Raw genomic sequence first — 21225 nt, 5'->3', positions numbered from 1 at the left:
TCAGAAGGATGGACACAGATGGGGATACATTTTTCTGATAATCGGTTTTGAAACAAAAATGTCATCAGATCATCAGTTTGATCATCAGATCAGAAGTTTGTCCATCGGATTATTCTCATTAGACGTTGTTGTTCTCCGCAATTTTGAGTTAATTTCTGGAAAAAAAAACGTTCAAAGTGTCTGAATATTCTTGTACGTGAGCTGCTGTTTGGGTTTTAAGAAGCGCTGTTGGGTTCTGCCTGTCCAACCCTGCTGCCATCAAAAGGTGAGTGGGATTTAACTAATATGGGGGTTGGGGGGGGTGTCTGTTTTTACTCTGCCATCACATCTTGATTATCCATAGCTGCTCAGTGCCCCATCACCGGCGGCGCCTGTTCATTAGCTCTGTGTCTGTGTGGCAGTGGGCCACCATGACTTGGCCATTAGCGTTGCACTCAAAGAGCCCACAAGCCGGAGGCGCTGAAATCTATCTGCGTGCCCACCCACTGGCCTATCTTTAAAGCCTGTGTGAGTAAGCAGTCATCTGATATATGCAAGCGTTTGTCTTTCACAACCTTTCAGTACCCACAGGATTTTTTTTTTTGTAGGTGTGTCCTGAAAGTTTGCATCCCACACAAGAATTTTCTAATATCAGCATTTTAACAATTTTGTCGTCTCAAATTACGCTTGTGTGTCATTTTGTGAACTGTATTTGCCCAAAACAAACTGCAGAGAGAAAGGGAGAGAGAGAAAAGCAGAACATTCCTTTAGCCTCTTTTCATATTTCTGTGATTTATCACCCACCATCAGGTGACAGGAAGCGCTTTCAGGACGGACAGAATAACAGGAAGAAAGGCCAGGAATAAGAGAACCAGAGCCAAACCTGTTTTAGCTATTCTCTCTGATAAATATGCACACCTAAGCTCAGCCAAATGCTGTCACAGCACAAAATGGAAAGGCCAAAGATAGAGGCTCTTTATCTTCCGTCATCTCAAATTTTTGTTTTCTTTCAACGTCCAGAATTGATTTTGTGGAATAAAAATAAAGTCCACACACAATCTTTCTTTTTTTTAAGCCAACATCTGATTTATTTCGAGTCATTGTCGCAACTCGTATACCAATGCAACACTTTATGAGTCGCATTAGTTTATGCGACTATTTTGGATTGTTTAGAGCTGCCAGAAAATCCCAGGCTACAAGTTAAAATTGAAAATGTTTCTTCTCATTTTAAGAAATAAGGCCTAAGCTGCAGTGATGCATTTCTTCTGACAGTTAATTTTGTCACCGTCGGCCTCCGCCATACCATTTAACACTTTTTGTCAGTTCTGCAGTTTCCATGACAACTTTGAACAGGGAAGTGCTGCCAGTGACTCACTTTGTCTTCAAACCCCAGCCGTAGCCTTGTGCACCATGAGTTATCTTTAGTGTGTTAAAGTAAATCACTTCCTTTCCTCTTGAGAAACTCTTAAGAGACAAAGAAAAAGAAAAGAGAAAGGGTGGGGCATGCAGCAGTGCAGTCCCAGTCACCCTTCACTGCGCCAGTTTAGTTTCTGGACTGTCTTATGCATTCCCACAGGAGGGCACAGTAATGCTATAGCTCATTAAGCGGGAGGCTGACCGCAAGGAGGACTGTTTGATCCTCTGAGGATGTTCCTGACGTCACTGTCTAAGCAAATTGTAGCTATTCCCTTAACTGCGTTCAGGATAAAGCTAAGTAAATACAAACTGAGTAGATGCAAACTTGTAAAATTCTAAAGCAACAATATCCCACATGTTGTCCATAATATCCATATGTGTTCTGTTTTGCACTGGAATCTATATTTATACAGGGCATGTAGTTTGTTGTTGTTGTTGTTGTTTTTGACAGCATTTTCAAGTCCTCAGTACCAAAACTGTGTGAATGTATCTTGAAATATAGTGACTCTTAAAGGTGTCCGCACCCCTGTTAAATTGCCAAATATTCAGGATATGAAGAGTGAAACCACAACAATGTTTTGACACAGATAATATGACTTTTACCCTGTATAATTAAACTAACAAAACAGTCGGTTTCAAAAGAAATAAATCATCTGCCCTCAGTGCACATGATTTATATATAATGCTGTGGACTTTTTTTCTCCTGATACTTTGAGCAATTTTAACTGTTTTCATCTTTTGTAATCAATCTGCAAATCATGTCTATTGACAACTGGATTAATATTGCTTCTTTCTAATGTTTCTGCTGCAAAATTTCTCCTTTAAAATTAGGACAATTTAATCTGTCTAAACTTATTCTCTCTTTTTTGGGGAGATACATCTACATTTATGAGTTAATGTGTGTAGTCTGAGAAATCTACAGTTAAATTTGAGAATAAGTTCAACTTGTTGTTTTAAGTGGTTTCTCTTATTTTTCCACATTTGTGTATATTTATGTTTTACGCAAAATATTCAGTTTACAATAAATAGCTAGTATCCAATGTTTGTGAAAGCACAATCTGAGCACCTCGTTTCAACATTTTTAATATAGTTTGGTTAAAAAACGTTTATATGATATATAAATGCAGTGATCACAATCTATTTTTTATTTTATTGTTTGATTAACTTCTGAATGATAACTAGCCTGTGGTTAGGCAGAAGGAGCAAATTCTTAGGATGATGTCTGCACACACTCTTAAAAGTTTTATTGTCTTTGCATCTTCTTTACATGGATAGTCAAGTCTTGTGGTGTAAACTATTTTAATCTAACCACTGGCCAAGGCCTAGGCCTCCTTGACATCCTGTTTGCTTAAATTTGTGACATATTTGCATGTATGAATGTAGCAGTTTGTAAACTCATCATGCTGTTTTTAAACTTTTCATGCAAAACTTTTATTTTATTTTTTTTTTTAGCTTTCTGAGCTTTTATTAAAAGGGGAAAAAATCCACTACTGCAAAGTTGAAATATCTCACAAACAATATTCAAGTGTGTGTGTGTGTGTGTGTGTGTGTGTGTGTGTGTGTGCCAGAGTTGCCTTGCAATTTAAAGTACACCTCCCTATTCCAGAGCAATATGGGGAAAAATGTGTGTAGGAGTGGCTAAGTTTGGAGCATTTTATTAATCAAATGGATGAACACTGCCTTGCAAAACTATTCATATTACCACCAGAAGTACATAACTATTATAGGGGGCAATTCATAAAGTGAAATAATAAATGACTTTCAAAATGTGAACTTGTAAAAAAATTAAAAGTGCATTTGCATTGTGCTGATGTTTTGCTCAGGTGAATCACACCTGAGCAAAACATCATTCCTTATTTGGATGATGGTTTGAACACAGCTCTGTCAGATTCTCGACAGAGCTCGAAAATATAACCTAAAGTGTCTTTAGGTTATAAAACAGTATCCCGAGGTAACTAAAGGTACTTGGGTTATAACTTCATCCCTAAAACTTTTTGGTGTGATCATATCTTTGTATTGTTAGTTCACTAATGTTTTAACAAACTTCTGCGAGGAGAAGGACTCTAATAACAAGTTTAAGACGTGATTTCTGAAAGCAAGTGAAGCCCTGAATTTTATTTAGGGGTGTCAGACGACTGAATACATAAACGCAACACATTTTTTACATTGGGGAAACTTAAAAAAAAAAAAAAAAATGAAGGCATTTCTTTAGTTACATGGTGACTTTTTGTCTGTCGGTAAAGCTAATTCGGTTAGGACAGATAAGGAAAGTGATATTTTTTCAGTCGCGTTTAATGCGAGTACTGCGCCTTTAAAAACACAGTTCTGTGCTTTGTGTCCTAACTGTCGTCCGGTGGCCACGTATGGCTCCTTTCAACAGCGGTAACAGCGGCTAACGAGTCCTATCCGTTAACCGCCCTGACCTTAGCCAAGTGTTTATTTGTCTTTAACAAACGTGGTGGACTTTTTTTTCCCCCTTCTTCTTCATCTTCGTTTGAAGCGCAGAGGACAAAGTTTTGTCTGAATGTTTCCCGCTGGGACCGTGAAACCGGAGGAGGAGGTGGAGGCGGAGAAGGAGGGGGCAAACGGCTGAGGGGTCGTCCTGTCCAGTCAGAGTATCTGATCCGGGATCTGCTCAGTCAGACAGACAGACGGCGGCTTCTTCGAGGCTGAACTGTCGGATTCACCGAGGGAAAACTTTTTCTTTTTTCTTCCCGCGGATGATTCAGTTAGAAATACAACGAGGTTGGGATTAATTTAAAGTAGTTTTGACTTTGTTCGGGTTGGGGTTTTTTTTATCTCTGTGTGTGTCAAGACTTCAAACTCTGGAGGTATCACTCTTCCTACGGACGTTTTTGATTCATATATAACTTCTTGTAACTTTATCACAGCAAGCGGTTCGGTGTTCTTACACAAAATGGATAAATACGAGGATTTGGGACTCGAAGCGAGTAAGTTTATCGAAGACTTAAACATGTATGAAGCATCCAGAGATGGCTTGTTTCGAATGAGGAGGGATGCAGGAAATAACCCGGACTTTGAAGAGACTAGGAGGGTTTTTGCCTCCAAAATGACCAAAATACACATGCAGAAACAGCAAGAGGAGATGGCAAAAAGCAACCAGGTGATTAAAATGAACGGAGGTCACCACGGCGGCGCTCATTACACCAAGGACAGACCGCCCATCAACAGCTACAGGCAGCCGGGGGAAGCGGCGGCGAAGCCCCCGATCCTGTCGGGCCCGGTTCCGAGCGCCGTGCCGGTGAACCAGTGTGTTCAGGCTGAAGCTCCAGCCAGCAGGGCGTACGGCTACGGAAGCAATTATGATAACGAGCGCTTAGAGCCACATTCCTCCCATCACAGTAACTCTTCCATGCCAAGTTGCGGAAGTCCAGTTACCAGTGCTTTGCACCCTGTCTCCCCATCCAGAGAGGGCAAGCTGCCCCCCACTCTCTCAGGGAGCAGCAGCACATCCCACCATCAGCCTCAGCGCCTGCACACATCTAACACTGTCAGTCCTTCACAAGCAACCAATCAGAGTCCACTGTGCTCTGCTGGAACAGCCAGGGCTTGGACTGGAGAGCCCATTGGTGCTCCATCATCAGAGGGCATCCCTTCCTTTCCTTTGACCACTTTCACAGGTGATGCTGACTATCATGTGCAGCAGCCTGTGAGTCATTACTTACAATCTGTTAACCACAATGGTCCTGCAGCCACTTCCTTTGTCCCAGAAATGCCTCAACCTAAAGCCCAGGTGACCTCTGCAGCCCCATGTGCCTCTAAGAACCAGCTAACAGCTCGGAGCCAAATGCCTGGTGGCGTACAGGCCATGCAGGTCATCAGCGATGGTCCTGGAGGTCCGTCCTCCCCTAAACCTGTCCAGATACCTTCTACCGCTCAGCCTGTGCAGCCGCTGGAGCAGGGGCCCTCTGCAGCTGAAATCAAACTAGAGGCACTTACGAAACAACTGGAAAAAGAGATGGATGCCCAGCCAAAATCGGACTACTTTGGTAAGACTAGCCGACACCAACAAGGGGGTTTCTGTCAGTTTATCACCATCTGAATGACAAAAGCACCCACTCACATTCATGGACACAAACCCATTTGTTTTTGATTTCATATTTCATATTATACACACTGACTGCCACATGTCACACATAAACAAATGTCCTGTATGTTTTCACAATGTCCTATGTTTTTACTGATAAATTCAATTTTTATTTTAGTCTGCTAGACAATAATCCTTCTTTGTCTTCTCTAAACAAACCCTTCAGGCGGTAAAAAATGGCCAAAGCCAGGCAGATGTATGCTTTCATATTGTCTCTTCCCAGAGATCACTTTATCATCGTTGACACAAGGATAGTAACACAGCAATTAGAGCTTCAGCATACAAATATCTTCACTGCAGTGTTTGAGCTTGTGCGTTATCGTGTTTTTTCCAGTGTTTACTTTGACTGACAATGGCCTCCACTGTTTTTAGCTAATGGCTTCCATAGACCTGTGCTTGCACATTTTTCAATTATCCCAAACTGAGCGTTTTAATACCTGCTTGAGCGCGTGTTGAGTTCCACCATTGTTGCCGAAGGTGCAGAGAAACGTCAGCAGAACAGTGATGTTCCGCTCATAGTGCCTCGCAAAAGTTTTGCAAACCTTTAGAAGTTTTGCCACATTCTGTCATTTTGCAGACATAACCTGTAATGCTTTGGGACTTCATACGATGGAGAAACAAAAGGTTGCACATATTTGTGATACGGAAGATTTTTGATATTTTTGTGGTGTCTGTGGTGTGCGTTTGATCAGCCACTTTGAATTAATAACATTGAAAAAGCCTTATTTTACTCCACACACATCTGCATGTCTTTTNTCTCTGCTCTGCATTTCCTGTGTTTCCTCAGGAGACCGGCTCCGACAAAACGAGCCTGCTGTCAGGCGGCTTTACAAGAACATGGGGCGCTGACAGAGAGTCTGCAAATTGTGTGATTAATGCTTTTTGTTCAGACTGGCTTATGCAATGATTGGCATATTTGACAGGGGCCGCAAGAGATGATGTCGGAGGTTACGTAAGCCAGCTGTGCCTCGAAAGCGGCACACAGAGGGAGAACATGCACACACATGAACCCCCTGCACATAGACATCATCTCACACACACACACACACACGCGCGCGCGCACGCACACGCTCATTCTCCACTCAGCGACTCGGTGGATGTGTTTGGAAATGCACGACGACTACTCCTCTGGCGCCTCTGGAGTCCCTCGCTGACATGGGAATTCCTCTCTGAATACGACTAATCACCGTCAGGGCTCCATGTTGATTAAAACAAAGGCCTACTCAGTTGCAGATGGCACAAGTCATCAGATTGTGTTTACTCTAAAGTTGTTAGAATTGCTCCCCATCAGCAATGATTGATGGTAATAATCGGCGAAGACGCCGTTATCTCCCCTCCGCCCGTCTCCCCCTCAGTTGTTAAGTGTCTGTCGAAATTTGTTCCCTTCACTCATGGACTGTGTCCAATTAAAGTTTGAGTGGGGCGCAGACGAGCGGGGTTGGTGAAAGAAGCGGTTTTATCTGTCCTTGAGGAAGTCATTTCCTGCGCGCTCATCTCGTCTCCGACCCTCCGCAGATCTGTAAATTAGCCTGCCAACTGAACCCTGCTTCAGCTTTCGCCTGATTAGGAGAGCGTGCCTGCACGTGTGTGTGCGCGTGTGTGTGTGTTTGTGTTTGTGAGAGCTTTATGGATCCACAGGTAAACAGAGAGACCACCTGGTCTGCAGAGCACCAACACATTGGGGTAGGCAGGCTCACAGACACACAACAGATGGAGCTCTGTTTTCTCTGGGAAGAGGAGTTTTATAGAGTGGGCATCTGCCTCCTTTTCCGCATCTGTTCGAGAGCCTTTTGGCTCTTTCTGGCTCGTACTCTAAAGGCACTCTTTAAATACTTATGGACACACAGATTTAGTTAGCTAGTTTAGGTGTTGGGATCCTCTCAGAGCTTAGAGGACTGGTGTCAGCAGACAGAAAGCCTTTCTGTTTGGTCATCTGTTCTGGAGAGACAAGTACTGTGACTTGGAAAAGTATTTCACACTTTGTCACGTTACAACATCAAACTTTAATTTATTTTATTGAAGTGGTATGTGATAGACTTCCGAAAGATATTAATAAAAACATGGGTTTCAGATGTTTTACAAATAAAAATGAAACGTGCAGTAGTGCTGAAGAGTGCTGAGTCAAGCTTCTTTTTGCGTATCTTTCTCCCAGCTTTGCACATCTTGAGATGGTGAATCTTTTGTTCTTTGAAAAATTCTCAAACTCAATCATATTCAACAAAGTATTTGAGAACATTTTGGACTATATTTATCTCTGGGCCATAAATGGGACATTCCTGCATGAGTGTGCTTTGATTGAAGCCTTTCAGTCTAACTCTGTCTGTATGTTTACAGCCGTTGTCCTGCTAGAAAGTGAACCTCTTTATTAGTCCTAATAAAGCTGAACAGTTCTTTTCTAAGATTGTCATTTGTTTGGCTTCATCCATTTCTTTTCAAATCTGAATAGTTTCCCTGTTCTTACTAACTAAAAACATCCCTACATCATGATTCTGCCATTACCATGTATCTCTTTGAGGATGATATGTTCAGGGTGATGTGCAGCTTTAGTTTCCTGTTGTAGTTTTTCTTTCAACAAAACCCTTCATTCTGCTACTCTTCCATCAAAACCAGATTTTTAACAAGTTCTCCCATCTGATCTGTGAATCTCTGCAGCTCCTCCAGAGTAACAGTGGGACTTTTAGCTGCTTCCCTGATTAATGCTCTCCTTACTCAGTCTGTTTAGCTGGGTGGCAGTGACGGATAGGCAATTTCTAAAGGCAACTGATTGCACTGGATTTTATATAGGGGTATCAGAGTAAAGGGGACTGAACACAAATGTACGTCACAGCTGTCACATTTTCATTCGCAAATCATTTCAAATCATTTTCCGTACACTTTACAATTACTTTTTACTTGTGTTGTTTTATTACATAAAACCAATAAATCGTTAAGTGATGTTTTATGGTTTTAATAAAGTTAAAGGATATTAATTACTTTTTCAAGAAAGCTTTATCTGTAATGTAGTAATCAATTGGTCTTTAAAATAAGAAAGATCTTTACAAATGCAACTTCATGCATACTTTAGTAATTTTTTTTATTTAAGGAACTTTGCTTTTTTTATTATTGATGACTGGTTCTTTGTTAAACTGCAGTGATTTCTTCCCATGAAACAACACCTGGCTTCCAAACATTAACCTTGCTACACCTTAGCCTTGTTGCCTGGCAACCATCAGCTCTTACCTCATCATTACATCCTTATTATAGACTGGTATGGTAGGTGGTCGAGGCATTTGTGTCTCCCAGTGAGTCTGTTGGTGAATATGTGATTTAAAAGTTTCGCTGTGAGACGGGAAATGTTGGACAGACAGTGACACAGACGGTGCAGGAAGCTGCACCAGCCGCTCCTCGCTCTGTGGTGGAGCCCTGAGCTGTTTTTCTGTTTATCTTTCTGGGACTGCGATTTGAAATCAGCTGAGACTCATTATAAACTAAAAAGGCAGACACGCACTGTTCCATGAAATGCTTTAATTTCAAAGCAAAAACAAACAAAAAAATAAATAAAAAATAAAAGAAGAAAGAAGAACCCCTTCAGAAGCTCTTCTTTCTGAACGTCTTTCTCAGCGTCCTTCCCTGCACTGTGGAAGGGCTGCTGGCAGATTCATGTTGTACATCCAAAGTGCGGTTTGGCTTGGATAGAAAGGAGCCACGAGGCGGCATTTCCAACTCAAACACCCAATCAGAAATGAGGCCTGTCCTGTTAGCACAGCCTGTTAGTCGGGGCACGGGAACAGAGCCGTGCTGCCAGTCGGGCTTCAGCCGTGCTGTTCTGCAGAGACGTGACCCTTTCAGCCAGATGGAATCGGCTTTAGAACATCGAACACACAAGTTTGTCTGAGCCCCAAAACACGGCTCATTCGTTCGCTCTGATTTGTCCAACTAATATTAACTGTTGCCCCGCTTCTGCCAACTCTCTGTGTTTTTTTTTCCCCCTCCCCTGATAGATGCAAGGGCCCTGCCAGGCGGGAGACCGACACCATGGACACGTTTGTGGATTCGGCCTGGTATTATTTCAGATACACAGACCCTCACAACAGGGACAGGTTCGTGCCATTTCCTCACCCCTATCAAATGAACGTCCACGTGGTCACCATGCATCTTTCTGTTTTGAATCTGAATGCATTCTCTGTTTTCTCTGCATGCACACACAAGCTTGACTCAAACAAAATATTTTTTTATTGTTCAGGGTTCCTCAGTTTGTAATGTTTAGATTTGAAGTATTTTCCAAATTGGGTACAGAAAAAGAAAATCCCTCCACCGACTGGTTATTCGCAATGATCCATTCATTCATTGATAAATCATCAATTTATCATTCACAGCCTTTTGTTTGTTAATTCATCCACCCATCTATTAGTGGTTACATGAGTTCATAGAACCTGATCACACTGGAAATGTCTGCAATAAATTCAGTTAACTTTTATTTTGATACAGTGAATTCTGGACTAAAAACAGAGCGAAAACTTTGAAGGATGAAATTCTAACATGAAACATATTGAAACATTTTATTGTATTGAATTTGATCAATTTCATCATGTAAATTAACATGCATTGTAAACTGTCTTTCAGGGTTTTTTTTTTTTTTTTACCTTAAATGTTCACACACTGCTTTTACTTTTACTCACAAACTCGAGTAAAAGTTTCGCTTTCTTCCGCCAGAGATTACCTGCTGGGATGGTAGCAAAACCCGGAGCTTAACAAAAGAGATTAATTTCCCATTGCCCTGACCTCGCAGTAAAGCTGCTTTGCAACAGAACGGACTGCTCTCTCTGTTGCTTTAGAGAGCTGGGCAGATTATGGCACAACAGAAAAAGCAATTACACTATTTGTGCATTTCAGTCAGCCCCGCTGAGCCTTTCACGCAGAGAGGAAGGAAGATGAAAAGAAATAAGAGATGTTCAAAGTTTGTGGAAACAGATTAAATTTTTTGGGGTTATGTGGCGCCCTGTGTTTGGCTGAGTATTGCTGTTCGGTTTCCTGCAAGCAAGCTGAATAATTTCACATTTTGGGAATTTCTTTTTTTTTTTTTTCATCTGGAGAGACCCTACCGGCCACAGAGGGAAGGTGAGAGTCAGAGAGGTGTGAAGGAGACAAATGACTGGTGTTAAAAAAAGACACAAAAGGATAGCAGCCTGCCTAAAAGAGCGTCATTACGGCTGATTATCACTAGAGCCAGGCTAACCGCATGCAGCAGACCTGTCAGGATCCAACGACACCGTTTGGCTCAAGTGTTAACATGTTTGCTTCTTTTTCTCTGTGAGAGTGAAACCAGTTAAGCTGAGCGATGCATCAGGCTGATCCTTGAATTGTCTGTGCGTCAGAATCAGCCTGCCCTCTGCAGGACGAGCCTGGGAATGTCTGTGGCCACGCTCACATGCAAATGCATTGCAATAAATTTATGGACATATTATTATGACTAGTTTCCTACCCCTCCAGTGAATAATTCAGCAGCACTATTCATAAAATAAATGTTTTAGTTAAATCTAAGCATCAAATTCACTCCCCTTTCATTTTTAATGATTCTGCTGCTTGTCGAACTATTAAATTATATAAATGTCCTCCATTTAAGTTCATTGGAGATTGCGACCATTCATTTATGCAGAGCTTTCTGATTGTTTCAATCATATTTTTGTCCAGGTTTAAGTCCAACCTTTGACTGGGCCATTATCACACCTGGAATCCTTTCTCTTTTTTTTTTGCCATCCTGTTATAGATTAGCTGCTCTCCTCAGGGCCGTGTCATTGTCGAATGACCTGACTTGAGCTTCAGCTGTTGGAAAGGTGGCCTTACATTTGACTTCTTTTAAATACTTTGGTATATACAGAAGAGTTCATGGTCAACATGTTCACTGACAGCTGCCTACGTCCTGTCAAGGCTACACACGTCCAAGTCATCAGCTCTTCACAGTTGAGACATTTTCCTGTGTGTTTTTGATAAATAAAGATTTCTAATGAGGTCTAATCAATCTGAGGTGTTTCTGCTGGGGTTTTGCTTATAACTTTGCACATTGTGCAGTCTGATCCTGGTGTTATCTTACTTGAACATCTACCTCTGGAAAGATTTACAGTTGTCATGAATTTCCGTGTGTATGTTATTTCTAACTTTTCGCCGATTGATGGGTAGCAACAGTTGTTTGGCTAAAATTGTCGCTCTAGTCTGTCCTTCTTTGCTTTTATGTTCACAAACACCTGAGTGCTGCACTTCAGCAAACTGCCAAGCAATTTCCTTGTTTGGACCTGCTGATTTACATATGATTGGTATATTAGAGTAGCTGCACAGGACCGCTGATTTCTCTTTTATCTCAATAGAAGATACTTCTAAGACATAATATGTAATGTATTGTTCCTCAGAGTTTGGACTTGCAGATGCACACAAATTTGCTGGCACCAATCGAAAAGCAATCCGAATAAAACATTAAAACCCATTTGTGAAATGACTTGAAGCTGAAAAGGTTTAGTCGTCACTCGTTCTTCATCCCGTATCCAAGTCGAACGAGACTCAACGGGCTCGCAGAGCATTGATTTATTCTCAGCCATGATTGTGTGAAGTTTGGAGACTTAATGCTCAAATAAAGGCTTCTCTGTTCCAAGAAGCAGCAACTCAACCCCTAAACTAAACTGAGAAAGCTTCAATAAACTTAATGTTTACTTTGTAAACGTTGAGCTGATCTGACTTGTCTGAAGAATACTTTTTTTTTCTCATCAAACCAATAGATATTCTTCCCTAAATGTTGTGGCTTATTGGCATCCATTGTGTTTATTTCCTGTGTTTTTTTGATAATAGTGGAGCTCTCTTGGGTCTTCTTCCACGAAGACTGCTGTGTTTTGTAATTGGACGGATGTTGCGATCGGAAAGTGATGTGCCTTGACCTTGGAGTTCAGCTCAAGTGGATTGGGTCCTTGAATTTCTCTCTGCCAATCTGTCTGATCTACCGGGAGTTGCATTTCCTCTTGAGTAAACATCCTGGGAGGTTGGCTACAGTCCCAAGCTGTGTTCACAGGAACATGAAACTTCTTAGAGGTCCTGTGGAGGTTTTGTAGCCTTAACCCTTAACATGACTCTCAGCTGCTCAGGCAGCTCTCCACTTTGCTCTCTGTGGTCAGTGTTGGGTTTAATGGACACAACAATCCAAAACAACCCAGCAGCATGGGTTTTTTGTTCTTTTTCAATAGCCCTAATGGCTGGTGAACAGTTTGAAGGCACCCAACACTAACTCTAAATAGGATGAAAACATGACCTTGATACAATGATTAATAGTGTCTCTATGGTTACCAGCTAATCTGTTTGTTCTGTTTTAGCATATCTTTGTAGAAGAATCAAAAAATAATTGCTTTTCGCAATTTTATTTCTTTAAGTGATGAAAGTTTACATTAAACAGTTGTTCTTAATCGAATCACTTATTAGGACAAACGAATCATTGTTTTCATAGACTGGGAGAGTAACAAACAAAGTTTGTCCCTTCTCTCTGCAGACCGTTTGAGCCTCAGCTAGCCGATCACTGGCTTCCAGTGGACATATACATCGGCGGGAAGGAACACGCCGTCATGCACCTGTATTACGCCCGCTTCCTCTGCCATTTCTGCAGGGATCAAGGCCTTGTGACTCACAGGTGGACTGCATTTGCATATCTTCTCCTGGCATGCACGTATATTTAATTTGCACATCAGCTTATGAACTTTCTGCTCTGCAGGGAGCCGTTTTCAAAACTTCTGGTACAAGGTCTGATCAAAGGTCAGACATTTAAGCTGGCAGGCAGCGGGCAGTATTTGAAGAAAGAGGAAATCGAGTTCACAGGTACGCTGCACCTCGATCTGCTGCGTGTTTGTTGATGTGATGTGTTTTTAATAGATGGGTGAAGAGAGCTTCTGTTCATGGAGTTCAGCAAATAAAACAAAGAGGTCTTTTTTTTTTTTACTCTTTTCTGTTTTCTACATGTTTTTATTAGTAAGCCATTTTTGTTTAATTGTACTTTCCTGTACTTATTTCCAACTTAGTGATATTGTAACCTGACTACAAAATTAACAAAATAAGTTACTAAACCTAAAATATTACATAAATAATTAAGGGTATTCAGTCTACAGCTTAGAAATTGAATAACCAGAAATCCCTTATCTGATCATACAATAACTGATCAGATGTTCATGTCTCTTAACCTGATCACATTTTGTCACATTACACTTTCTTGTGAGATATTAGCAGTATCTTATCGTTGCTTTGTTAGTTCTCAAATGAACCTGTAGAGCCTTCACAGAACAGCAACTGGATTTTATTTAGAGGTTTCAAAGTTAAGGGCTTAATACAATTTTTGCTTTTTTGTTCTTTTTTAGATTTGAAAACTCTATGTACTTTGCTTGTCAGACATAAAACCACATAAAAACCATTCAATGGGTCTGCGTGTTTTTTCAAAGCTTTGTAGTTTTCTTTTATCCAGTATTTCTAAATATGGCATGAGCAAACAATAGATATAAATCCATGACATTTTATGTGTTAACATGATGAGTTTGATGTTGTTGCTCTTAAAAATGAGATTCCTGAAACGGCAAGTCTTATGATCCAGGGAACGGGCCGGTGACTCTGAGCGGTGGCAGAGTCGAGGTGACCTTTGAGAAGATGAGCAAGTCCAAACACAACGGACTGGACCCTCAGGAGGTGGTGCAGCAGTACGGTCTGGACACCGTCCGTCTCTACATCCTTTACGCTGCGCCTCCCGAACAAGACATCCTCTGGAACGTCAAGAGTGAGTCTGGCTGCTACTGCAAAATGACACGGATAAATTAAGTTATCAATGAACTTAAATTAAGGGTCAGGTTATTACATAGTGATTTTGTGAGAGTATTTTTTTGAAGAAAGTGTCTTTTTTTTGACAACATAATTGTCAGAGTTCGTAGGTTTTTCTTTACCATGAAGTGTCAGAATATCCTTTCTGTCCTCGTGTTCCAGATGATACACTTCCAGGGGTTCTGCGTTGGCAGACTCGACTTTGGCAGCTTGTGACAAAGCTAAGAGGAGCTCGACAACTCGGTGAAGTCCCGAACGGCTCCCTGCTGAAAAAGAAAGAGCTTGAAGAGGTCAAGAAGATCTGGGGAAACAAGAACTATGCAATTCAAGAGGTGGGTGTTTTTTAGTGTTGGTTAGCCAATTTTGTTAATGATGTCGGCTAAAATGTTCCTGTGTTTTAAAAATGAACTTTTAATCACGTCATTAAAAAGTGAGTCTTACCAGCAGGGGGCAGGAATGAGCTCTTATTTGAATTCCCAGATTTTTTTTTTCTTTTTACAGAAAGTTATTTATTCAGATATTCTGTGACATTTAACCTTCAAATTATCTTTTAAAAAGTCTTCAATTTCCAGAGCATCTCAACATTTTAGGAATAAATAGAAAATGATTTTAGGAGATTTTGTGAAATGCCAAGCAATGCATCAAAGCATCATTTTTTTTAATTTTATTTTTGCGAACAAATATACAACATTCACAGATCATAAGTGTATTTTTTGTTAAGTTGCATTTAGTATAGGATATTCTAGTCCATATTTGCTGGTCAGAGGGTTATAACTATTGAAACAGACCTGACTCAAGTTAGTCCAAATGCTTGAAAAGCAGTGAAAGAACCTTAAACTGCATTACTAAAATGTAAGGCAATTTCACATAATTGTTTTGTGGAATTGGAGGTAAATGCAGAAAGATGTTTTTTTTTCTGTTTTTGCTTTTGTGTTACATTTAAATAGATCATCAAATTGATTTTAATGTCAGACAAAGATGGCCTCAGTAAATAAAAATGTATTTTTTTTACATGATTATTTCATCATTGCAATGAAAACAGTCATGGATTAATCATGATTACTGCAGTTTTTGAACAGAATAGTTAATTGTTTTATGAGACAGTCCCACGGCTGATGATTGCCTATCAAATCCCTGAAACAGGACCTGTCTGACAACATGAGGTAGGCTTGTAAAAAACTTTGTAAAAATCTAGTCTGGTGGTTCTGGAGGAAGAAGTTTTGCCTGACATGCTTATAGAAAGTGTAAGCACAGACAGGCTGTTGTTTCTCAGTTACAAAGTATATACATGATCACACCTCAGTAATACGTTACTCATCACACGTTTCCCGGTCGTGTTTTATGAATCTGTCGCAACCTGAAACCCCTAGAGTAAAGAGCAACGGCAGAAGAGGATGAAAATTGATTTTAAATCCACTGTGTCTCCTTTCACACTTTATAAATAGCTCCCCTTCAGCTGCCAGGTTGGGTCTCCCTCCCTCTGCATGTCAGACTCGGAGCTTTTAAAGGACCTCAGGCTGTTTGCTCAAAGGCCTTAAAGCTGAGGCCGTCTTTTGATGCGTCTCACAGAAAAGCCACACCGATGAAGCTTCTTCTCGGGCGTTTCTAAAAACGGGTTCTTCTCCCCAGAATGGGAACACTGAGCCTAAAGTTCTTTCATCCATATCACACATCCTGTGTCTATTAATAAAATGCAAAATGCCAATTTTTTTGGTCTAATCAGCTTATTGTGTTCATATTTTCAGGTGACGGCATACTTCACTAAAGACTTTCTGTTCAACGCAGCCCTCTCTCGCCTAATGGGCCTTACCAACACATTGAGTGTGAGCGTCTCCTTCATTATCTTCAACAAATCTGTCTCGGTTACTGTTCAAAACATGCTGCGTATCTCACATTTTAACATGTTTTTCTGGGTAATTAGAGTGCAACAGTTCGAGTCCTGCAGCACAGTGTGGAGTTTGAGGAAGCTCTGGCTGCCCTTGTTATAATGACGGCACCCATGGCTCCTCACTTGGCCTCTGAGCTTTGGGCAGGTGAGGGACATTGTTTCTGCTAATTATGGCTCAACCGTTTACACACGTGTGGTGGAGTGTGCATGTCCATGACGCGCTTCTGAATTTAAAACATATTTATATGATTAAAGTCCCAAAGGTGGGGGAGGGGGGTCACTTTAATACAGATGACATTTTAAGGTATCATTGGTTAGGGAAGCTCATAGTAAAATTAGGTTATTTTGCATAATGTCAGAGGAAGTAACATCTGATAAACACATCTAGCATAGTAATACATATTCTAATAGAAAGTTTAGCACTATTACAGTGCCATTCACAGTTATTGGCACATTCAGTGAAAGATGTGCAAAAATCCTTAATATAGATTCATCTTTTTATTGCAGAAGCTTAATCTCACAACAATTGTAGAAATAGTCAACCTTGCAATTTTAGGTCCTCATCCCACAGCATCACAGATCCTCCTCTATGTTTAACTGTGCTTTTCCATATATCCATCCTTTTTGCTTGCTGTTCTGTAACAGAGGACTTTGGAAATTTGTTTACCTTCCCTATTATCTTCTTCACTGGAGGGTTCTGTAGGATCTCGCCCAGCTTTGTGGATAGTGGACATTAGAAACGGGTCCAAGTTTAAAACCCAGAGAAACCAGAAGTTAGAAGTTTTGAGAACCTTGACTACTGGTACTTAAAAAAAATCAAGAATAAATCAAGAATTGAAGAAAAGTGTAGTTGTGGAAGAGCAATATTTATGTCGTGTAATTTTCGTAATTCATTTTCTTACTGAAGGATTGTTTTTCTCTGAATAACTGTGTTTAAGTTAAAGGGTGGATTGTTCTAACTATGGAGATTACGCTACAGCAATCATTTCACAAACCTTTACAGTTCTTTACCAGCGGTGCTAAGAGATGTGTCCACGTCTGTTTAGTACATTTTAACTGGAATGATTTACCTCTCTGTTTAGCAGTCGGTTCTGTTTTACTTTTTGTGGTGAGCGAACAATGGAGTGGAAAATCTAGTGTTACCTTTTGTGCCTCTTGTGGAAACTTGGCCGGGTCCTAGCCTTTATTGTTGTTGACACACGTACGTACATGGGCTTTCCACACACTGGAAAAGCGCACGGGTCCAGCTAATGGGCAGAGTCTGGAAAACCTGACAGCTGATGGCTGGAAGGAAGGAGCGTGTGTTCAGTTTTGTTTGTGCTCACGCATTTCAGTTCCTAAAACAGTTCATAAACAGGACAGACCAACACGACCTCTGCTGCACTCAGCTGTGCTGGGCCTTTCATTCTGGGTGGCTTGTGTAATTTTACACGCACACACGCACGCACGCACACACGCACTCACACAAACACCGTTCAGGATGGAGGAAGTACACATCCTTCCTCCGAGTGTGTGCATCATTCTTGCAGAGTGATGCACTGGTTTAACTGGAAGTCAGGAACACGGTTTGCAACGTTTAGCTGTTTTTCAGCCTTTTAACGTCGTCTTTTTGTATTTTCCCCCAAACTGTTGTTAAGACGTATTTAACAGCTGCTTACCTGCGCCTCAGCATTTCTATATTTAGTCTGAAAGCCCTCCTGTGTTCTCTCCTCCGCAGGTCTTTGCACAGTGACAAACCCCCAGAGCCCCCTGTTGCTGCGGGGAGGCGATGTCTTGCAGCAGCCCTGGCCAAACGTGGACCCCGAGTATCTGAAGGCCCCTGAATTTGTGGAGCTGTCTGTGCTGGTAGGACTGCATGAACGCTGTCAGAGACGAACTCACTGATGCGCTGATGATTTATTAGCAACATTTAAGAAAAGTCACAAACTTTGTCTGAGTGATGCTTAGAAAATTTTCTGAAAGGGTTTTAATTGTGCCTGCCACTTGTTTTAGTGTGAGGAAAACCCATTTTCCTCACACTAATAATGTGGAACATACTGAGTTTTTTATTTTGAAAGGAAAACATTGTGCATTTCTTATTACCTGCTTAGTACATCTACTAATGTGCCACTATGTTTCAGTTACCTAATTCCTGAAATAATGGTGCTTTTACTTTGAAAGGTATCAGTGAACTACTTTTTAAAAGTCCAGCATATAAAGAAATTTCATATTATAAGATTGAGTCTCTAATTTTGAAATACATTTGTTATTTTGGACCTCCAAATGAACTCCACAGTCCATTAGCTCAGGTTTGTTAACAACGCCGATGCTAACAAACCTCTTTTTAATAGTCCAATTTACAAATCGGGTACATATAATCTGTTTGATGTACTTTGGCAACACAAACACTAAATTGCTCTAATTAATTGCCATTACAGGAACCAGTTTAATAAATAAAGAGGTCAAGCAAACTCTTTGAGTGTATTTTTGAGTAATTTCTATTCTAAATATAGTTTTTTCTTGAACACCAAAAACCTTAGTCATTTTCCCCTCAAACTCGCCAACATTTCAGCTCATGATTACATTCAAACTCTGTAATTTTCAACAGAGACTATAATTAGCCTGAGTGTGCACGTGACTACATTAATGCAAATACCTGCGTGTGTCAGTTTATGTGCCAGCAGGGCAAGCGGTGCAGTTTAAACTAAACAGACGTGTTGGTCGTAATTAGGTCTGCAACAGAATTGCGGTGTTATTCCTCACTGGTATTTCCTCTTTGAAGTTTTTATTTATTTTTTTGGTTTGACTGTGAACTCGAAAACAGTGAAAATTTTTGTGGGTGTGTGGCTTAGTTACTACTCATGTTGTGGAGACCTAAATCTGTCACATCACAAGGGTGTGTCTTCCTCACGAGGCTTAAAAAGGATGTCCACGACGTGGTGTAAATTATTCAGTTTTAAAGCTTCAAACTTGTTTTCTGGTTAGATTCAATGAAGGTTTAAGTTTAGACTCCCTTAGGAAAAGGCAAATTAGCAGGTAAAGCAATGGGATCCAGCATGAATGGACAAATTGGTCCAGGAAATTAAAATAAACTTTTGTTTTGCCTTGTGAAGGAATATATGTGTGTGTGTCATATGTGCAGATTTGGAGCTTTTATTATCAGTCAGAACTCTGTAGGAGTAATTTGGCCAGTACACTTCCATGAAAAAAATAAAATAAAATGAGCCCTTCTGACTTTCTGAAGGTCTGCAAAAGTTATTTTCCTTCTGGCTGCCTTTTCACTTTTTTTTTTATCCAGTTCTTGCACCTACCTATGGCAGCATGTTGACAGTGTGAAAACAAAAGGAATTGTTTTAGGTCTGAAATGAAACTATTTGTGGCCGATAAATCATATCTAAAAATAATGTATTTTGGAAACAGAAGAGAAAAGTTGCAAAGACCTTACACAGGAGTTTAGAGATGTATCAATCTTTAGTTGCATTTTATTTCAAGCTTCCAGCTAAAAGCGCTTCGGCAAAAACATTTTTCTTTTTCAAGATTGAGTCTTTTATAGGTCAGGGTTGAGTGGATGAAGAAACAAACAAATAAAAAAAAGACATTCCTCTGAAAAAAATGTTTGATTCTGAAGAGAAAGTGGGACTATCAGCCAGTGTTTGAAGAAAAACTTGAAAAGATTTTGTAGAAGGCATAGGAAACATTTGCAGAAATCTGCTTTACAAGAAAGTCCCACTGCAGAGCTCTTTAACCCACATCATTAAATATAATGTCATTTGTGATTATACTTATGCTCATACATTGCCTGGTTCTGTAGCCTTTTTTGACCAAATGGTGTGAGACTCTGGAGCCACAAGTTGAAGACTATTAGTCTGAACAATCTACACTGATTTTTCAATTTTCTTGTCTTTTTTACTTAAGCTTTTAGCTACCAATAACCATGAGTGGAAGCAGAGGAAAATAATATTCTGCTGTTTTTCATTTCTAAAGAGTATAGAATCGATCTAGACACATAGTGATATTTGATTATGGTTCATCAGATGGGTACCCTGTGCTCTGCATTGATTTTAATCATAAAACTTAGATTTTACTTCCTTTATTTTCCTGAGTGGGTCTGACTGAGGTCAAGATCTCCCGATATTCCCCCTTTTCCAAACTTGGCGTAAGCGCACACGTTTGAACTCCCAGTCATCGAGGATAATGAGGCTGGTTTTCCCTTGGACTCAACTGTCTGTTGTGGGATTCCTCGCGCCCTCTTTCTTCTAATCATGCACTTGGGCCTGTCCCAAATACGTGGGACAAACCCAAGGGAGAATAGAGGCCGTGGCTGAGCTGAGGGGCCTCGGAAACATCCATGCATCCACACACCATTAATTTGTAAGCACTTCCAGAGACGTGATCACATTCACCATGCGCACGCATGCACTTGCCTCTGAGCACACATGACCAAGTGGCCTTCCCATACCTACCACTAACTACGTGTTTGAAAGAGTGCGCTGCATATGCAGACATGGAGATGGAGTGTGTTATTTTAGAGGGTGGTGTTTTTTTCCAAGAAAGAGTTTAGGTACAGATCCATCGGGTCGAATGTTTGCCAGATGATGAAAACCTTTCACAGGAAGAACTGGAACATTCTCTCATCGCTTACCTTCTGTTTCCTGCCCTCAGATAAACAACAAGCGCTGTGGCACGGTGACCATCCCTCTGCAGGTGTCCAAAGATCCCGCCCGGGTCCAGCAGCTGGTGATGGAGAGCCCCATCGGACAGAAGTATCTGAGTGAGCGTGACATCAAGAAAGCCATCCTCTCTACCAGGACTCCCCTCATCAACTTCCTGGTTAATGAATGATGTGTGGGTGTTTACCAGATTGTGTGCAGCACCTGGCGGGCGGTGCCTTCCTGCTGCACCCACAGACTGACAAATAATGTTGATATTTTGATATTATATGAGAGAGAAGGTATGTTGGTCTGTTAAAAGTATCAAGGTAAATGTCCTCCAAGAACATTTTATTTATATTTTACAGTTTTTAATAAAACATTCAACAAACGGA

General features: G+C 40.7%; 2 protein-coding genes across 2 annotated transcripts; both read left to right on the top strand.

Annotated features, from left to right (window-relative positions):
- Nucleotides 1-3714: 3714 nt before the first annotated feature.
- On the top strand, nt 3715-5519 carry LOC103151194 (LIM domain-containing protein 1-like). Its single transcript, XM_007571112.2, has one exon. It carries the CDS (start codon nt 4313-4315, stop codon nt 5456-5458), a length of 1146 nt encoding a protein of 381 aa, XP_007571174.1. The 5' UTR covers nt 3715-4312; the 3' UTR covers nt 5459-5519.
- Nucleotides 5520-9048: 3529 nt separating this feature from the next.
- Nucleotides 9049-21225, top strand: LOC103151193 (probable leucine--tRNA ligase, mitochondrial). Its single transcript, XM_007571111.2, has 9 exons — nt 9049-9582; nt 13008-13145; nt 13227-13330; nt 14094-14273; nt 14477-14646; nt 16060-16137; nt 16236-16347; nt 17920-18047; nt 20844-21225. The coding sequence occupies exons 1-9, from the start codon at nt 9518-9520 to the stop codon at nt 21021-21023; spliced, it is 1155 nt and encodes a 384-aa protein (XP_007571173.1). The 5' UTR covers nt 9049-9517; the 3' UTR covers nt 21024-21225.

This window comes from Poecilia formosa, unplaced genomic scaffold, assembly GCF_000485575.1.
Source record: "Poecilia formosa unplaced genomic scaffold, Poecilia_formosa-5.1.2 Scaffold273, whole genome shotgun sequence".
Classification (NCBI taxonomy): Eukaryota; Metazoa; Chordata; class Actinopteri; order Cyprinodontiformes; family Poeciliidae; genus Poecilia; species Poecilia formosa.
Note: the sequence above shows the minus strand (reverse complement) of the source record. Positions and strands in the feature narration are given on the sequence as shown.

Bases quoted from the DNA above. Each gene is read 5' to 3' on its own strand.
- LOC103151193 (XM_007571111.2), top strand. From the start codon at position 9,518: ATGGACACGTTTGTGGATTCGGCCTGGTATTATTTCAGATACACAGAC. The intron at 14,647-16,059 runs GTGGGTGTTTTT...TCATATTTTCAG, and splicing joins AGAACTATGCAATTCAAGAG to GTGACGGCATACTTCACTAA. The intron at 16,138-16,235 runs GTGAGCGTCTCC...CTGGGTAATTAG, and splicing joins GCCTTACCAACACATTGAGT to AGTGCAACAGTTCGAGTCCT.
- LOC103151194 (XM_007571112.2), top strand. From the start codon at position 4,313: ATGGATAAATACGAGGATTTGGGACTCGAAGCGAGTAAGTTTATCGAA.